At 44.7% G+C, this 20,425-nt stretch overlaps 1 protein-coding gene across 1 annotated transcript in view; it reads left to right on the top strand.

Moving 5' to 3' along the window:
• Positions 1 to 14,504, top strand: part of SRD5A2 (steroid 5 alpha-reductase 2) — a 42,166-nt gene extending 27,662 nt beyond the window's left edge. The window contains exons 2-5 of the mRNA XM_045828673.1: positions 6,780 to 6,943; positions 8,123 to 8,224; positions 10,764 to 10,914; positions 14,438 to 14,504. Coding sequence (XP_045684629.1) covers positions 6,780 to 6,943; positions 8,123 to 8,224; positions 10,764 to 10,914; positions 14,438 to 14,504 — 484 coding nt within the window. The remainder of the gene's footprint in view (positions 1 to 6,779; positions 6,944 to 8,122; positions 8,225 to 10,763; positions 10,915 to 14,437) is intronic.
• Positions 14,505 to 20,425: the final 5,921 nt, after the last annotated feature.

Consider the following 20,425-nt stretch of genomic DNA (forward strand, 5'->3'; position numbering starts at 1 on the left):
CCAGGTTTCCAACATCGTAATCACTCAGATCAGAACTGTATTTGCTCTCCAGGACTCCTGGCGGTCCAGAGCCTCTCGCCTGCGCTGTGTGTTCACGGAACCCCTTTCCTTTCCCAGCTGGGCTGCATTTCCCAGGCTCCCCTGCAGTTGGGTGGGGCCGAAGCAGTGAAAGTTGGGTGGGAGTAATACAGTACACGGTACTTCCAGTCTGCAGCCTGGCGCTTTAGATAATTGGTGCACCACCCTCCATGCTCTCACTCTTCCTTTGTCTGCTGGAGGAGGAAGATGCGCTGGAAGAGCCTGGCTCCGGATTGTGGAACGGGCGTCACCCCTGAAGAGGTTTGCACTGTGGCCTGAGTAAGAAATGAGCTTTTATTACGTGGAGCCTCTGAGACTCTGGAATTGTTTATCATAGGAGTCAGGCTGCCCTGGTTAATACATACTGCTTTGGCTGAGATGCGGTCAGTATTGACTTGTCTTCCGACTTAGAAGGTCCGGACGGTGGGGGCGGGAGGGAAGCGTGGCTCCGTGCACCACGTTCTGGCTATTAGAAAGGCAAGGACTTTGTCTTTGGGCCTATCTGGGTGGCACTGTTGGCATGAACAGGACCACAATGGGAGGCAAACAACGCTTTTTAAAGAGCCTTTCTGTAGTCGTCCAGGACACTTTCTTTCCCTCTAAGAACTCAAGCCACTTTTAAGGCCGCAAAGTTCTCATGGGGTATAAGAGGAAGGAGAAACGAATTACTTGGTGGCAGCTGTCCTGTGTCAGGCATTTTTTTTTCTTGCATCATCTTATTTAATTTTTACAAAACCCCAGTGAAATAGTTATAATTAACCTCAGTTCATAGAAGTTAATAATCAACTACACTCATTGTCCTTTTGGATACCTAGTGTGTCACAGATTTGGGCAGTGGAACGCCTTCCAGTTGGCATCTGAATAATTTTGAAAGCTCCTGTGTCCCCTTTAACCTTCAGCTGTTTCCTTGCTTTCCAACACAGCACACGGACTCACCTCGTACTTTTCCTGCCACAGGTCCAAAACATGCTGTTTCTCGATGGTGCTCAGTTCATTTAGGGAAAAGTATTTACAAAGACCTGCTTATTGTGTGCTTGTTATTGCTGGTGTGTCATGACTTTTAAAGGGGGAATTTTTTTTTAATCCTCATCTGAGGACATGCTTACTGATTTTAAAAAAGGGAGAGAGGGAGGGAGAGAAATATGGACTGGCTTCCCGCCCTGCCCTCCGCCCCCACACTATAGCATGTGCCCTGGCCGGGGGGCTGAACCTGCAGCCTAGGCATGTGCCCCGACCAGGAATCCAATCTGCGACCGAGCAACTGAACCATGCTGCCAGGGCAAAAAGGGAGAATTTTATGCATTTGGGTTTTATCTCAATTAATTTTTTTACATTCCCACTAGCAATGCATAGGATTGTAATGTTTCCACATCTTCACCAACACTTGTTTTCTGCTTTATTTTTTATTATAGCCTTCTAGCTGGTTTGAGTAGTATGTCATTGTAGTTTTGAGTGACATTACCCTAATGATGTTGAGCATCTTTTCATGGGCTTACTGGACATTTTCATTATGTCTTTCGGAGTAATATCTTTTCAAGCCCAGTGCTCTTTTAATTGGGTTGTTTGTTTCTTTGTCGTTGAATTGTAGGAATGTTTTCTATATCTGGACACTAAATTGTTACCACAAACAATTTGCAAACATTCCCTCTCACTCTGTAGATTGTCTATTTACTTTCTTGATAATGTTCTTCATTGTGTGAAAGTTCCTAGTTTTGATAAAGTTCAATATATCTCTATATTTCTCTCTTTAACATATAAAAATTTTATTTCTCAATTACGGTTTACATTCAATATCATTTTGTATCAGTCTCAGGTGTACAGCATACTGTTTAGACAGCAACATATTTTACAAAGAGTTTCCCCCCTGATATTTCCAGTACCCACCTGGCACCATACATCGTTGTTATAATATTATGGACTATATTCCCTAAGCTGTCCTTTACATCCCTGTGACCGTTTCGTAACTACTATTTTGTACTTCTTAATCCCTTCACCTTTTTCACCCAGTCCCCTAACCCCTCTCCTCTCTGGCAACCACCTCTCCTTAACTTTTGAGGGAGTCCCTCCAACGAATTTTTCATTTCAGTTGTACTTTCCCACTCCAGATTTCTATTTGGTGCTGTTAACCAAAAAATAAAAAGCGCAGTGAGAAGCAACAGGTGTTTAGTTGAGATTCAAAAATAGCTCCTTAGGAAGTACTGATTCAAACAGAAACCCAAATTATATTCTGATTAGGGCATAAGGCAGGGTTGTGGTTTTTTTTGTTTTTGTTTTTGTTTTGTTTTGTTTTGTTTTTAATGAGAAAGGGAGGGGGCATAATTACATGAATAGAAGGAAGAAACTTCTGTTGGTGTTAAGAAGTCAAGGAAGGACTTTCTAGAGATGCAGATAAGCTAGGTTATTCTTTACCTGTATGTGATAACGTTAATCCTAGACAATGTCTTTAATTTTCAGTTGAGTAGTCAGGTTGTCTGCTTTCCTGTTAGTTTCGCAGTTAATTCACAAATACAAAAACAATATTTGCCATGGTAGGAATACAACGTTGGTGTTGCCCAGTGGGAAGGTTCTTTTGCCCCGTTCAGACATTCCAAGGGGCTGAGCAGGGAGATGGGCGAGCATCCCCTCGGCAGCGGCCGCCCAGCTGCACTCTGCCGTGGCTCCACCACGCCAGCCTTTTTATGACCTCTGTCTCTTCATTGCTGTTCTCTGTTTGATGAGACATCGTTCCTATTCTTTCCTTTAGTTCTTTAGACATGGCTTCCTTGAGCTCTTTGAACATGTTTAAGGTAAGTTAATGCAAAGTGTTTTGTCTCGTGAGTCCAATTGTCTCAACTTCTCAGACACAGAGTGTCTATTGATTGCCTCTTTCCGACGTTTAGGACGTGCTCTCCTGTTCCTTCGTCTGTCTCGTAGTTGTTGACAGCTAAGTATTTCAAATAATACTATATGGCAACTCGGGGAATCCCATTCTCCCCACTTCTTAGGTTTGTCGTTTCTGCCTCTTGTCGTCGTTGTTTGCTTAGTGACTTCTGAACTCATTCTGAATGAGTGAAGTCTTGATCTTGGCTGTTGTGGCCACTGCAGTTTGTACTCGCCAGCTTGGTGATCAGTCAATGACTGGACAGAGACTTCCTGAAAAGCCTGGCACCAGTAAGTCTCCCTGTCTTGGCCAAGGGCTTCCCTGTGTGTGTTAGGAGACTCCTTCACCAACCACCTGGTAGTTTGTGTCTCTGTTGTAGCCTCAGCTGCTACTTGTACAGACCTTGAGGTCAAGTAGAGGTGAGAGCCTAGGACATTTTCAGGTCCTTTTCGAGTATGTTCATGGCCCTTATGCATAGGGGTGGCTGTCTAGATTCCCAGGAATACATCTGAGCATTGCAAAGCTCCTATGGGTGGCTCATTCCCCAGCCATTCCTTTCATGCTTTTTGATTATTCTACAATATGCCTCGCCTGTTATCCATTGCCTCAGGCCACTTTGCTGTTAAGGCACTAAAAGAATATCCCTGCTTCACAGAAACGTTAAGCACTGGGTAAGTGTGGGGTGGACTGAACACAAGCCTTTTGAGTGGAGCCTTCTGGGGAACCACCAGGCTCGTGAAAGAATGGTTTCTCTTTGGCAATGGAGCTCTGAAAGGGTCCCGGCCCTGTTTTGATCCTCCCCGTTCTAGGAGTGTGGGCTACTACTTTTCAAGGCTGGGAAGAGCGGGAAATAGGAGATGGAATAGGGTGAGTTTAAAATGCCACAAAATTTGTTGTCTTTACTGAGATTCAGCCATTTTCTTGCCCATGGATATTCTCCCCAGGTTGCTGCAAGCCTTTGGTTAATATCCAGGGTTCTGAATATAGTTTTGCCAGTTTTTTCTTTGCTTTTATGAAGGGGTGAATTCTCAGAGGTCACCTGTAGGGTAAGTGGAGGCAGTCTGGCTTCCTCGCCCAGGTGTCTGGGTAACTGAGAGGAGCAGCGTTCCCATAGCCTTGGAGGGGCCTGATAACTAGCGTTCTCATAGCCTTGAGACTGGGTCCCATAAACTGTTCCCATAACATGAAGTAGGCTCGCATGCACAGAATTATGTTATATTACGTAATGTTCTGGCAGTGTTCCAGCTTTGTTCCCCTCTGGTACTTAAACAGGTAGGGACTCCCTGCTGGGGGCGATGATGATGAGACACACACAAGGGGACAGGGGCCACAATGGGTGCCATGCTGAGGAGCCGGGGCCAGGACATGAGACAGGAAGATAGACATGCAGCTTGCAGCGTGCGTGGCTCGCCCACCCGTGAATAAAGGCACGCCAGACATCCCAGCGGCTCCGTGAATATTTTTCCATCTGCACAAATACCATGGACCTGCCTGGCCTTGAAGGGTGGCAACACATCGTCCTTCTGCCATTGCGTTCTCTCAACTAACTTTTAAATTTAAGAAAATTCTAAAGTTTGGGAGAGTGTGTTTCACAAGTTGCTTTTAAGTTTACATGAATAAATAACGAGTCACGAATAAATTGAACAATCCTCAGAGAGTATGACGATGTAAGAATAGCCCCACCCAGGATTCAGACCTACCTGAAAGTACAGTTACTAAAGCAGTGCAGTTATGGTAACAGTGAGATTGGTGGGACAGAACCGAGAGTCCAGAAGAAGAACCAATGTGCATGTGTGATCATTTAGTGCACAGCACCAATGACAATGCCTGGCATGAGAAAGATATTTAGTAAATTTACTGGTGTTAGGGAACAATAAGTTGGATTCTTATTCAAGTTATTACAACAAAGTAAGTTCCAGATGTATTAAAGCTTTAAATATAAAAAATCCATTGAAATAATGGGAAAATTTGGGAGGCCTAACACAATTACACCCTAGAAGCAACCTAAATATCCATCAAACTAAAACAGATAAACACATGGTATATTCTTATATGAGAATGATATATAACAATGAAAGTAAGTGAAGTATAACTATATGCAACAATATGTATTTTTGAGTCTCAGAAACATAATGCTGAGTTAAAGAACTAAGACATTAAAGAATATGTTAAGAGCCCTGGCTGGTGTGACTCAGTGGATTGAGTGCCAGCCTGCGAACCAAAGGATCGTTGGTTCAATTCCCAGTCAGGGCGCATGCCTGGGTTGCAGGCCTGGTCCCCAGTAGGAGGCACGGGAGAGGCAACTACACATTGGTGTTTCCCTTCCTCGTTTTCTCCCTCCCCTCCCCTCTCTAAAAAATAAATAAACAAATAAAATAAATAAATAAGGCTATATTAAGAATCATAGAATATTGTTCAATTCATATGGAATTAAGAATGAGTAAAATAAACTATTTTTTTCAGGGATGCATACCAATGTGGTAAAATTACACAGAGGCAAAAAGAAATGATTGTCATAAAAATCAGGACGATAGTTACTTCTGGGGTGATGGTAGTACTGTGAACAGAGAGGGACCCGTGGAAGGCTTCCTAGGTGATGACAGTGTTCTACTTCTTGACTCAGTGACTATTTGGGTACTTATTTGATAGTTATTTATTAAACTATGTGTATAGGCTTATAAACTTTCCTGTTACATTGCACCATAGAGAAGACAAATTATAAAGATAATTTATAATCTGAAGTATAGAATTTAGCGCATACCTTGGGCAATATTTTATTTTGAGGCTATTTTTTAAAAAATTTTAAAAGATTTTATTTATTATTATTTTTTTTTAGAGAGGGAAGGGAGGGAGAAAGAGAGAGAGAGAGAAACATCAATGTGTGGTTGCTGGGGGCCGTGGCCTGCAACCCAAGCATGTGCCTTGACTGGGAATCGAACCTGCGATGCTTTGGTTTGCAGCCCGCCCTCAATCCACTGAGCTACGCCAGCCAGGGCTAAGCTATTGATATTTTTAGGCCCTTCTTCCTAGACTCCTCTAGATTTATAATTCCTACCATTTAGGGAAGTTTCTGCTCCCTCAAGGGATTCTGCAGCCACTCTGGAGGGAAGGCTACAACATCAGTCATTAAATCACACAGGAGAGACACGATGCAAAACCACACAGCCCAGGGGCTGCTGCCACAATGCCACTCCCCCAGCAGATGAGGAGCACCTGGCTTTACCTTTCTTCCCATATCATCAGAGCTTCTCTGCTTTACAGAGAGCACAGCATCCAACCCTGGGCTCCTAGGATTGAATTTACTAAGTACTAGATGGTCATGACATTGACCTTTCAAGACTATTCTTTTTTATTTTTAAGATTTTATTTATTTATTTTTAGAGAAGGAAGGGAGGGAGAAAGAGAGTGAGAGAGAGAAACATCAATGTGCGGTTGCTGGGGGTCATGGCCTGCAACCCTGGCATGTACCCTGACTGGGAATCGAACCTGCGACACTTTGGTTCGCAGCCTGCGCTCAATCCACTGAGCTACACCAGCCAGGTCAAGACTATTCTAAGACTAAAATAAGATAATGAATGGTGACTACAATGGATTTTAATGAAACAAGACAAATATAAATGCTTGTTTTAGAGCGGGATAATGTTTATTCATTGCACAGATTTAGGGGAAAATCGTTTTTAGATTATCTATATGAAACCTTTGCCTCTCATTGATATATATATTTGTAATGACGATCCTGATTTGATGTGATTTGATGTGATTATCTATATGAAACCTTTGCCTCTCATTGATATATATATTTGTAATGACGATCCTGACCTTTGTCCCCTGTATATCCCAGGACATTTATTTATGCCCTCCTCAGTAGAGGGAGGCCTTTTCCAATTGGGATACTTATCAAAGGCTTTGTCTTCTGCATGGGAAATGGATTCCTGCAAAGCTACTACCTGATTTACTGCGCTGACTACCCTGCTGAGTGGTACACAGACATACGGTTTATCCTGGGTAAGCAGACCTGACCACTCTACACCTAGCATGGCTCCGCCCAGTCGAAATCACCATCACCTCGCCCCACCCTATTACAGTGACCTCTCAGTGATCCCATTCTCCCCTTCTCCGACCCCCACCCCAGTCTTTTCTCCATACAGCAGCCTGAGAGAGCTGTGTAAAACATCCTGTCATTCCTCATCTCAGAACTCCCCAGTGAGACTGCAGGATAAAATGCAAATTCCTTACCACTGCCTGTGAAACCCACATACATGTCCTTGGTTCAGCCCGGTTTCCCGACCTTATTTCCTGTCTCATCCACTTCATTGGCTGTGCTGTAGCCTCAGTGGCCTTCCCGCTGAGCTTTAAATGGCCAAGTGTGTCCTGCTCCAGAGCTTTTTCTGTGCAGACCACGCCCTCCGCCTAGACTGCCCTGACCCTATATTGTCACGCAGCTTTGTCCCTCACTTTATCTAGGTCTTTTTCAATTCACGCATCCTCTCATGGAGTTTTCCTGAGCACCTTTCTAAAACTGTTGAAAAACCTGATCATTGACTTTGTTTCGTTATCTGCAAGAGGAACTAAAATCCAGGAAGGTTCAACTTGTTTACGTATTAGTTTGGCTCAGACCCAAAATCTCGGGATTTCCTTCAATCGTTCTCTTCACATCACACGTCAGATTCTCTCTACCAGCGAAGAGCTGCTGCCCCTAGCTCCCAATGAGGCTCATTTGTGCCAACGAGGCTCATTTCTCCTGAAATGCACTGAGTTCATCCTAGTCCAAGTCACATGACCTCTTGCCAGAGCTGCTCCGGTGACCTTCACACGAACCTGGTCTTCAGTGACACCTCTCCATGCAGCAGCCGCAGCAAACATTTGAGAACACGCACAACCAGAGGTCTCATTGTGCAAATGCAGGTACATGTACACAGTGGCATGCTCTGGAGCCACACGAACAAAGGAAAATAAACAAAAAGCCACACGAGCAAAGGAAAATGAACAAAAGCAAGTTCTGTGTGTGCTCACGTGGGGACAGCTACATCTCCCTCTTTTATTTGCCACATCTTAGTGCCATTCTTAGCATTTGAAATGTAATGTTCTTCCTTTCATTTTTAGGACGAAAAAAAACTTAGCTTGTGAGAAAAACATCAAAATCAGGATGCATTTTTTTCATTTCCCTCTCTCTTCTTTGCTTAGGTGTCTTCCTATTTATCTTTGGCATGGGCATCAACATTCACAGTGACTATATATTGTACCAGCTCCGGAAGCCTGGAGAAATCATCTATAAGATTCCACAAGGTAATGCCTCCCCTGCCCTCCAGTTCCCACCCTTCCCCCTGAGCCCGTCCCAGGGATTATGATGTGAGTGACAAACGAAGAGTGTGCAGTGAGGGTGCAAATGACACAATGTATCCCAACTTGGGGACTCTCTAGAGACTTCTCCACGTCCCATCCCAACCCACAACACATTTATGTTTCAGATCTGAACCCTGAAGTTCAAGAGAGGTACAAGGGTTCTCAGAAGGTGCCAGGTCACAGAGCCCTGAAGATACGGGTGGGGAGAGTGAGGCTTGTGTGGGGTGGAAATTGACTGCTGCCTCGTTGAAGTTGGTGAGACTATCGTGTGCTGTACTGGAGTTCTTAGGAGAAACAGAACCAATAAGACATAGATAGGAATATAGATCTGTATTGTTTATCATAAGGAATTGGCTTACATGATTTTGGAGGCTGAGAAGCCACATGATCTGCCATGCGTAAGCCGCAGGCCCAGGACGGCAGGTGGGGTAAGTTCCTGGCAGAGCGCGGGAGAAAACCAACCGATGCCGCAGCTTGAAGACAGTCAGGCAGTGAGAGTGAGTTCTTCCTTGCTCCGCTGTCTGTTCTATCCAGGCTTCCGTGGGCTGGCTGAGGCCCACCCGCCTTGGGGGAGGCAATTTGCTTTACTCAGTCCGCCAATTCAAATATTAATCTCATCCAGAAATATCCTCATGAACATACCCAAAACTAAGGTTTTACCCAGATAGATATGTGGGCACTCCGTGGCCCATGTAAGTGACACAAACATTAACCATCGTGTTTGAAAAGAGAGTCGGTATTTCCTAGGTTAGCAAATAGAGCTGAATCATGCACGCCCAGCAAACCTGTCCTCTCCATCCGTCTCACTAGATTTATCTAATGAGTAGTCGGGGTAGTCCTTGTGTATTTCCAGCCACTTGTATTATGTTCTCAAAGGTACAAAGAACCATATTTACTTAATCAGAAATTGGGATGCACTGTCTCACAAGTGCATTTTCAGAAACAAATCCTAACTGCTCCCAAGAAATCGGGGTGTGAGCTAATATAAGCAAGTGGGAGCGAATCAGTGCAAGCAGTCCAATATCATTGGGTATGTATTTGTGTAGATTGTGGGCCCCGTCATTTTTTATGTAAACAGAACCCAGTACACTAAACATTTTCCCGGCCCTGGTTGGCACGGCTCAGTTGGTTGGGCATCATTCTGCAAAGTGAAAGGTCGCCAGTGCAGTTTCCTGGCAGGACACGCGCCTGGCTCATGGGTTTGGTCCCCTGCTGGGGCTCATACGAGAAGCAAATCATCGATGTTTCTCTGTCACATCAGTGTCTGCCTCCCTGTCTTTCTCCCTCCCTCCCCTTCTCTTTCTCTAAAAAAATTTTTATAAATTATGAAATGGTGTTAGTGCAGATTAATAGTCATTGATTAGAAAATAATGACAAAGCTCCTATGAATTTAATAGCACATTTAAATGAATGTAAGTGTTGCTAACACCCCACCAGTACGTGCATCGAACAAAAATAATAGCGTGGGTTGAGATGTATCATTTGGTCTCTTCATGGACAGTTTATAGACTCCTTTCAGCAGGTCAGCGGTTCCTCTCAGCACCTGGGGAAGCGCGGCCTGGAACCCGCTGAGGCAGCGCCATCCTTAAGGAGGGCGACTTTCAGGGGTTTCCGAGTTTAAATCTCCACTCCGTCACTAGACAAAGAGGGGCACGGAAAGCTCTTAAAAGCTAGATTGCCAAGGTTAGTTTCCGACTATAGGCTTATATTAGAGAATGCTTTAAAAAAAACACAAAATACTCTTTATATAACCACGGAAAGAAAAATATTTGTTTTAGGTGACACTTTGCCAGTTTGGTGTGGGGCAGAAATTCCGAGTGCAGATACATTTACTTTGATTAGAAATACGGTGATTTCTAAGAGAGCTCTGTTGTCAGAATATGTGGCTAGATAGGAAGAAACCTTGAAAGAATCGGTTGCAGCAGAGCTCACGGGGCTCCAGGAGGCCCAAACCCCGCGGCTCCCACCCTCCGTTAAACTCCAGCGGAGTGTGCCACTGTGGGAGGGCCAATGCCAAAGGAGAAGCGAATTACTTCTCACATCGGCATTACAGTTTTCACCTGGTCTGTTGTTTTACCCCGTGTGACCATGACCGTGAACTATGCTGACCAGCAGTGTGGGTGTCCAGGAGACAGAGAAACGGTGAGAGGTGGCCTGGAAACGTTACTTAATAGAATGGGACAAAGCCTAGGCCTCCCGCCCCTCATCCTTGTCCTGTTCAGAGTCGGGGCTCCTGCAGTTGTTAGAGATCTGGAGGGAGCCTGTCAGGCAGCTGGGGCCATCCTCACGTTCCAGGATATTCCGCGGACAGCAGGCTGCTGTCACTTTGTTTTCCTTTGTTCCCAAGTGGATTGCACTAGATGGTGATGACTGGAAAGAGGGTGACCGGCCCCACGTTCATCATATGCACATGCATGCATAGGGGTTTTAATGTCCCGACGATCCCGTTCTGACGATTGACTTTGCATTCTTGTGCACACAGGTGGCTTGTTCACATACGTTTCAGGAGCCAATTTCCTCGGTGAGATCATCGAATGGATCGGCTTTGCCCTGGCCACCTGGTCCCTCCCAGGACTTGCATTTGCATTTTTCTCGCTTTGTTTCCTTGGGCTGCGAGCTTTTCACCACCATAGGTAAACTTTCCAATCAAGGTGGCAGTATCCAAATAGCTTCCCACTGCAAACGGGCTCTTAGCACACCGGGTCAGACGTAGAAACCTAAGACATTTGTTTTATTGTAATCTGTAGTGGTGGATTCTGACTTCTTGGGCTTTCCCTGAAGTTGGAATTCAGGTGGGAGAGCAATAACAACTGTTTTCCTATGAGCAAAAATGAACCCAGGTAGACAAAGGCCCTCCAGGTGACTTGGGAAGCCACTGGGCCACCTTGTCAAAGAAGACTTCCCAGAGAAAAGTGCCTTGTGTCCACACAGGTCAGTGGGCTCAGTCTTTGTCCCCTTCCAGCAGGCTTCGCTGGTGATGGCCACGGGTTGGCAAGAGTCAGGAGGTGTAAGAAACAGCTTCCATTTCCATGCTTTAATTCAGTTCGCTTCGGTCACGTTTCTCAATGTGTGTTCCATGCATGGGACCATGCTCAGCTCTTCCTAAAGCTTCACAGATAATTCTGAGCTATAGCCAGGATAGAGAGCCCCCAGGGAAAAGCACCAGCCCTGGGCCCAGTGTGGCTGCTATTTTTAATTCTAGGTTTGGTGCTAACAGTTCAGGTCATCACAGATTCCTGGAAACTGCAGGACCATTTCCTTGGAATCCATGTAATACCAGGGCTTATTTTGGTGCTCTCCTCCTGCCTCTCTCCCCACCCTCCATAAACCATAGCCAAGGTCATTGCTGGCTTCCTGGAAGGCACAGGAAGCAATTACTTGTGTGACACAATTTCAGGACAGTCTGATCACCTGGGAAATGCTGGGAGATTTGCTGGGGTTTAGAACCTTTCCTCTGTAGGTCTAGCCTGAAGCTTTCCCAGCCCCCACCTGCTTCCCAGCCCCTGCACCTGGGATGAGGGGGACAAGAGGGTTAACCAGAAGTATCACTGGCAGGGAAAGGGTAAGATACCAAGTTGTTATCAGGCTTTAAATGCAAATTTCTGGTCCTTTCTCTAAAATGGCTTTTGTAGTTGGAGGAAAGAGAATGCCTGTGATTATTGGGGATGGGGGAAAGGAGGGAGAGGGAGAGTGGGAAGGAGAGAGAGAGAATTTGGAGGGGAGGGAAACAGACTTGGAACCAGGACCCAGGGGAACCCTGTAAGCTCCTGCAGAGGTGTTTTAGTGCAGCTACTGATTAATTGCAGAGTCTTGAAGGTTACACTGAGAATGGATTCTTCTCCCCAGTGTGGAATGTATGCAGAGCCCTGCAGAAATGAGTGAGACAGCAGCTCTCCTCATGACCTGTTCTTGCTGCCTCCTAGACTTGTGGTGGGGGCTTGAGAGTCAGGGTAGCAGTTCCCCTGCCTCAGATTGGGTCTGTCGCCATGCCCCAGAGGCCGAGAGGGAGTGGGAGGAAGGGCATTGGCAAGGTGTTTGAGGGAGGGGCCCTGAGAAACACGGACTTAGCCAGACTTGGTCACGGGAGGGACAGCAGTTGCACCCAAGGGTTCCAGCTTGTGCAACGACGAAATCCAGACTGAGCCCCTATCCTTTTTTGCCAGCACTTCCAGAGGGAGAGCAAGAGGGTGTCTTTTTTTATGGGGCTAACTGGGCTCTGCGGGAGGCAGCTCGCCACATCCCTCTCACCGCAGCACCCAAGTCCAGCCACGCCTTGTAATGTATTGTTACTAGCAGTCCCCCACTTCAGACTAAGGAGCTTTAACAGACCGTATTGTGATCATAACTTGAGAGCGACCAGTTTCAAGAGGAGAGCCAGGCCACCTAAGTAGAAAGCCTTTTTACAAGATGTATTAGTCTCCCCGGGTGGCCGACACAGATGCCAACAAACTGAGTGGCTTGATTCTCTCATAGTTAGCATTGATGAATATGTCCTGTTCAGTGGGTTGTGTTTTCATATTGTTGATGGTTTCCTCTGCTGTGCAAAAACTTTTCAGTTTGATGTGGTCCCATTTGCTTATTTTTGCTTTTGTTGCCCTTGCCCAAGGAGATATATCAAGAAAAAATATTACTAAGGGAAATGCCCGAGATTTTACTGCCTATGTTTTCGTCTAGGATTCTTATGATTTTGAGTCTCACATTTAAGTCTTTAATCCATTTTGAGTTTATTCTTTTATGTGGTGTAAGAAGATGGTCTAGTTTCACTTTTTTATGTATCTGTCCAATTTTGCCAACACCATTTATTGAATAAACTGTCTTTACCCTACTGTATGTTCTTGCTTCCTTGGCCAAACCTTCATTGACCATATAGATGTGGGTTTATTTTTGGGTTCTCTATTCTGATCCATTGATCTATATGTTTATTTTTATGCCAGTACTATGCTGTTTTGATTACTATGGCCTTATAGAATAGCTTGATATCGGTAGTGTGATTCCTCCAACCTTGGTGGTAAAAGACCTATACTCAGAAAATTATAAGACACTGAGGAAAGAAATTGAAGATACAAATAAATGAAAGCATATACTGTTCTTGTGTATAGAAGGAATTAACATTGTTACAATGTTTATACTGCCCAAAGCAATTTGTAGATTCAACACAATTCCTATCAAAATACCAATGACGTTTTTCACAGCACTAAAACAAATAATCCACAAATTTATACGGAACCACAAAACACCCTGAATATCCACAGCAATCTCGAGAAAGAAGAGCGAAGTTGGAGGAATCATGCTATCTGATCTCCATGCACGTCCCCTACGATGGTGTGGGGAAGAATCCCCCCTCGCCTCTTCCTGGCTTTTGGTGGAGGCCAGCCACCTTGGTCTTCCATGGCTCATAGCTGCATCACTCCACTCCCCACCTCTGCGTTCACATGGCCTTTTTCCTGTGTCTCTGTCTCTGTGTCTCTTCTCCCCTTCTCCTGAGACACTAGTTATTTGGATTAAGGGCCAGCCGTGCTCCAGGATGACCACATTTTAACTTAATAAGTTATGCCTGCAATGGCCCTATTTCCAGAATAAGGTCACAGTCTCACATACTGGGGGTTAGGACTTCAGCATACATTTTGTGGGAACACGATTCAACCCATAATGCAAGGTAGCATTTTCTTGGCATCCCAGGCCTTATGAAGGGATATTTCCCTGGGAATATGTTTCTAGGGTTAACCTTGTCCATAGCCTTTGGGGTCTCTTGTTTCCTACATTTCCCAGCTGAGTTAGTGGAGTACTTCTTTCTGGCTATTACATTTTCTTTTATTGTGGTAAAACATACTTGACAAAATTGACCATTTTCAATTCAGTGGTTGCACAATTCAGTGGTTGCAGTGGTGCAGTGGTTCAGTGGTATACAATTCAGTGGTTGCACATTCATGATCTTGTGCAACCATCCCTGCTGCCCTCTCATTGTTCATATTTCCCAACACATGAAGCTCTAACATTTATAGGAGGAGGATGCAGGAGGGAGACAGAAGGTGGACAAATGGCCATCAGCAAGAGTCAGGCCCTGAATAAATGTAGGTTGACTTACAAGTAGGATTTTAGACCCAGCAACCCCCAAACATTGTTTATATTTACAATTTTTTGTTTCTTATCTTTTAGGTTCTACCTCAAGATCTTTGAGGACTACCCCAAATTTCGGAAAGCCCTCATTCCATTTATCTTTTAAAGAAACCACATTAAAGAAAAAAAAAGAAACAAGGCTCCCACAATGCTATTGAAAATCACCAAGCTGCTTAACCTGTAACCTTTCACGTTCACATATATATGATATAATCGTTCATATATATATGATATGTGTAGGAGTAGGCCTCCCGTGGTCCTCCAGCTGGCCTGGAGAGTCACCTGTGCGGGGCCACTTCCTGTGTACTCTCACCCTCGCAGAGGTCTCCATCCTGCTCTCCCGTGGAAGCGTCAACGAGGCCCTTAGCTATTCCTCCTAGAAAGGGTGCAGCTTCCCTACCTACTACTCTGTGTGATCCACGTACATGAGGCTTTATACCTGCTCTGTCTCAATGCAATGGGACTCTGTAGTCAAGAAAGTTTTGGGTTGAGGGAGATGCTTATAGAGTTAATTATAAAGATACATATTCCATACCCATACAAATTAGCACAGATTTACTTCTGCATGGCCCCACAGCAAATTTTCTGCCCAGTGAAAATTCAGTCACTTCTTTCTTTTCCTTAGTTCATCATGAAAGATGGGAACTGATTAGCAGACTTTTAACAGAGGAGCCCTCTCTTCATATTGCTGAAAGTGCAACCATCCCTTGACCCCATTTCAAGTGCATGCCTTGGCTTAGTGCCTCTGTTGCCTTGGCGATTTCAGAACCCCTATTAGAGATATCAGAGCCAAACCCCGAGAACTGGTGTGGGTTTTACTGAAGGTTTTAATGACCGCAAAGAAGACATGATAGTGGATGGCTACTGAGGGAGTAAAGAAGTGTTTTAGAGGAGCTACGGCAAACTCTCCTGCCCTTGGAAACCAGTGGAAATATCTGCATAATGAGTGAGCGTCAAATAAGGAGCTGACTGAATAAGATCAGACGCTGCTCACCTGTGACACACCTACAGTGACGGTGAGGCAGAAGGACCCAGTGACTTTCCTCCTGGATTTCTTCACTACAGTCCCCAGGATCTCATCAAGAAGGTGCATCTTGAACACCAGGCCTCGAAGGACCCCAGAATGGAAGCTGGAGCTGCAACTCGAAGGAGGAATCTGGGCAGAAAACTGGCTTTTGGGAGCTCAGACAGTGATTCACACATAGTTTGATTTTCTTTATTACTATTTTACTATATTCAGTGTTTCCAAAAATTAAAAATGTGGTAGTTTCTACATTCTACTTTCCTTAAAAATTTTTTGGAGGATCTGCTCACGGAACCTGCTAAGAGCTGGGACTGATCAGCTAATATGCACTAGAATTTGCAACCTCTGTGGAGGGGGTCACCCTAGCACGAGTGCTGAGACATTGCGCTCTGGGAGGAAGGGGCTGGAAACTTGTAATCAGAACATGTGAAGGCACGTGTCTCCTCTGACAGAGGCCTATAGCAAGCATTGGTAATACTGAGCAAGCTCTTGAGAAATGAGCACCAGTGTTGTCAGACACAGTTCTAAATACAGGCATCGCCTATGGAAGATGGTTACACAGGATTTTTGAAGGATCTGAGGATGATGTTAGATTTCTAAAAAGCACAAATCATTACCATATAAATAGTGTTTTTGCTATTCATTAAATGCTTCCTGAATCGTGGAGGTTAAGTAACTTCCTTTGAATCAAAACACTCCTGGACTCATGAAGATTTTTATAAGGTACTGAGCTGTGTTTATTTTCTCTTTTTTTTATTTATTCTTTTTTCTATTTTCTCTTTTTTCAAGTTTTTATAGTGTCACTTCTTCTCTTTTCATTTTGCTAACTTGAAATGAAGGGTTTTGATCTGAAACTAAAAAAGAGGAATGACTTACAGAGCTTTTCCACCACAGTTCAGAACTCCAAGCAGGCGCAATGAAGGCGCAGGGCAATGTGCTAAGGTTGGACGCCACCCTTCATGTTGAGGAGTGCACAGGGACAGGGAGGACACTCTGCTAGGAACGGATCGGAAAGTGTGGCTGGAGCTCTGTGACACAAGACTTCCAGTTCCCTCCATGACACTGTCTTATTTTTTAAATTATATTTTATTGATTATGCTATTACAGTTGTCCTGATTTTTCTCCCTTAGCCCCCCTCCACCCAATACCCTCCCCATCCCCTCTGGCAACCCCCAACCCTTGTTTATGTCCCAGGGTCATGCGTGTAAGTTCTTTGGCTGCTCCATTTCCTACACTGTACTTTACACCCCCATGGCTGTTTTATAATACCTGTTTGTACTTCTTAATTCCCTCACCTCTTCACCCATCCTCCCATACCCACCCTCCCATCTCTTTGCCTTTAACTTTTGGCATTGTAATTATGATGTGTCTTGGAGTGGGCCTCTTTGCATTAATCTTGTTTGGGACTCTGTGCTTCCTGGATTTGCATGTCTATTTCCTTCAACAAATTAGAGAAGATTTCTTTCATTATTTTTTCAAATATATTTCCAAATTTTTGCTTGTTCTCTTCTCCTTCTGGCACCCCTATGAAGCAAATGTTGGATTGCTTAAAGTTGTCCCACAGGCTGCTCACACTCTCCTTGTTTGTTTTTGATTCTCTTTTCTTCTTGTTGTTCTGATTGGTTGTTCTTCCTTATGTCCCAAATCATTGATTTAATTCTTGGCTTCGTCCACTCTGTTGTTGTTTCCCTGTAAATTGTTATTTATTTCAATGATTGTATCCTTCAAATCTGACTGGGTCTTTTTTATGATCTTAAGGTCCTCAGTAAGTTTCTTGGGCATCCTTATAAACAGTGTTTTGAACTCTGCATCTGATAGATTGCTTATCTCCACTTTATTTAGTTCTTTTTCTGGAGTTTTGATCCGTTCTTTCATTTGGGCCATGTTTCTTTTCCTTCTCATTTTGGCAGTCTCCCTGTGTTTGTTTCTATGTATTACATAGAGCTGCTTTGACTCCGTGTCTTGGTAGTGTGGCCTCATGTAGTAGGTGTCTTGTAGGGTCCAGTGGCACAGCCTCCCCTATCACCCAAGCTGGGTACTCTAGGTTCACCCTCTGTGTGGGCTGAGTATACCCTTCTCTTGTAGTTGAGCATTGGTTTCTGTTGGCAGACCAATGGGAGGGATTCATCCAGGCCAGTCAGCTGCAAGGATTGTGTGTGACCACTTTCCACCAACCTCCACCCCACTGTGGAAGATCAGCTGTGCAGGGGCAGGGTGGAGGTGCTTCTGTGTGGTCTGTAGCTGTCCACTGGGTGTGCTGGTCCCTGGGGTTTCCCAGATGGTGCAGGTCAAGATCAGCCCCCACCTGTGTTTTGCCCGGGCCACTCTGCCTGAGTTATAAAGCAGTCTAAGATGGCTGCTACTACTTGTGCTGGGCTTGGAGATTTTTCAGAAGAAGCCAAGCAATGAATCTAGGCTGCTAATTCTGGGCCTGGTTCTCACTGAGGCCAGCTGCTGCTACTTTGAGAGGATTTAGGAAGTTGTGAAGCATAAACTAAGCATAGCATAAGCTAAGACCATTCATATGGAAAAGCAGCTTGTGGGGACCTGTAAATTGGGTGGGGCGGAGTCTCTGGGGATCTCTAAGGTGGGTCAGTGTTAGCCAGGTTGATGGAATCTTAGATACAGTACCAGTCTGCTGGCTCTGTGGGAGCAGAGGCCTTCATCTTAGAAAAAGCCTCTGCTCACCTTGTTGCCAGACACTGCAGTTTCTCCCTGTATACCACTGGTGCCTTTCAAGCTGCTACCCTGTTGCTGGAGCTTAGAGTGAGTGAATCTGAGTAGGTGAGTCTGTATGTGGGTTCTTTAAGGGAAACTGCTTGGGGCTTCCACCAATTCAATCCCTGCTGGTTTTAGCAGCCAGAAGTTGTGGAGACTCATTTTCCTGGTGCTGGAGCCCTGGGATGGGGGGCCTGGTGTGGGTCTGGAGCTTCTCGCTCCTGAAACATCCCTTCTGAGTTTCCACCCACCACATGTGGATGTGGGAGCAGTCCACTCCACATCTGTGCCCCTCCTACCAGTCTGGATGGATGTGGTTTCTTTAATTCCATAGTTGTCAGACTTCCATTCAACTCAATTTCTGTCAGTTCTGAGCGATGGCTGTCCTATAGTTTAGCTGTGATTTAGTTGTTGTGCAAAGAGGTGAGCCATGTCTGCCTACATCACCACCTTGACCGAAAGTCTCTCCATGACACTATCTTATAACCATAGAAAACATCCATGCCAGTTCTTGCCATGTATTAGGTGCTCAATAAATGGCAGTATTCTTTGGCCAGGACTTGTAATCTCAAGACTAAAATGCTACTTAGCAATTGCACTTTTTTTTTTTGCTACTAAAAGGTGTTCTCTAGAATTTTATTTTGGTTAATCCTAATTTGATAAGGTAACTTACATATTTAGAAATTTTTTAAAAACCCATTGTCATTTTGAGTTAATATTATCACAAACCTTTAAATATAATGTAGAGTGGCCCTGGCTGGTGCAGTTCAGTGGATTGACTGAGTGCTGGCCTGTGAACCAAAGGATCGTCAGTTCAATTCCCAGTCAGCCCTCTCTTTCTCCCTCCCTTCCCCTATCTCTAAAAATAAATAAAATCTTTTTAAAAACTTTAAAAAATAAATACAATAAATTTAAATATAGTGTAGAATGAACTCTGTGTGATCTTAAATCTTCCCTCAATAACTGAGGTATTCTTAGTGCTCAAAACCCATTGTTTTCAATCCTGTTTTTCTTTGCTTAGGGTTAGAGTATATACACAGACTGAATACAAAGTCTGAATGTGTGCTCATCCCTAAATATATGTCTTATTTCTCCTAAAAATAGAGTGCAACAACAACATGGCTAGTTTAGGCTTCTGTGGAGTGGTTCTTGGTTAAAAGAATACACGGGTCTTATTAAGTAACAAGATGCTTTGTCTTGCTCTTGCTGAGACTTTCACGGAGGGAATGTTTTCCTGCTGGCTTTGTCAGAGACGTTGTGGGCTTGTGTTTGTTTCCCGGAATTTGAAGGTCTGAAGCACCTTTAGACAGCAGCCAGTCCCACCCCTTTGTATTACAGAGGGAGACACTGAGAGCCACGGTGTTAAAATGCCACTCCTCCCACCGGGTCCCCTAGCTGGTCAGAGCAGCTGTCCTATCATGTACGTGTTAGGGTCAGAAGCCTTTTCCTCTTCTTCTTTCTCCTTTCTTCTTCTTTCTTCTTCTTCCTCCTCTCAGAAGAGAGACCCCACAGAGCTTACACAGATCGGTGTGAATTTAAGGCCTGAGCACATTTATTCACTCAGCAACCATTTACTGAGTGCTTGTGGTAAGGGGTGGGAGGATATTGTCGGATTAGATGTAATTCTTGCCCTTCAGGGGCTGTCGTTTAGGGTCTGTAGAGCTCACGCAGGAGAGGGACAGCCGGAGTGGAAGTGCCAAGCCACGGTCAGGTGCTTGCCGACGGTCCTGTCTCCCCGAGAAACGTGCTGGAGGCAATGCAGGGGTGGTCGAGATCTCGGTGTGGTCGAGACGACATTTGTGTTCAGTTTGTCAGAGGTTTTACGCCATCTCTCTCTTATCCCCAATGCAATGAGCAACGTGAGCTCCACTCTATTCTGAAGGAGAGAAGACCTCAGATGAACGAGTTGCAACTGAACAGCGATTGAGGTGATTTGAACCTGTGATTTCACTGCCCTGTAGCTGTGCAATAGCCATCCCAACTTTGCGTGGTAACCCTAAGGTTATCTCACTGAGAAGCAAGAGAGAAAGCTCCTGGCACTTGGAGGAATGGACTCATGAAGGGATGGGATTAAGCATAGGAAAAAAAAAACTCATGGATACAAACAGTGTGGTGATTACCAGAGGGAAAGAGGGTGGGGAAGGTAGGAGAGGGGAAGGGGCGGGGGGCAGGGAATGTTAATGGAAGGAGACTTGGCTTGGGGTGGTGAACACACAGTATGTATTATAGAACTTTTCACTTGAAACCTATGAAATTTTATTAACCAATGTCACCTCAATAAATCA

This window comes from Phyllostomus hastatus, unplaced genomic scaffold (genome assembly GCF_019186645.2).
Source record: "Phyllostomus hastatus isolate PE091 unplaced genomic scaffold, TTU_PhHast_1.1 phas_scaffold_78, whole genome shotgun sequence".
NCBI lineage: Eukaryota > Metazoa > Chordata > Mammalia > Chiroptera > Phyllostomidae > Phyllostomus > Phyllostomus hastatus.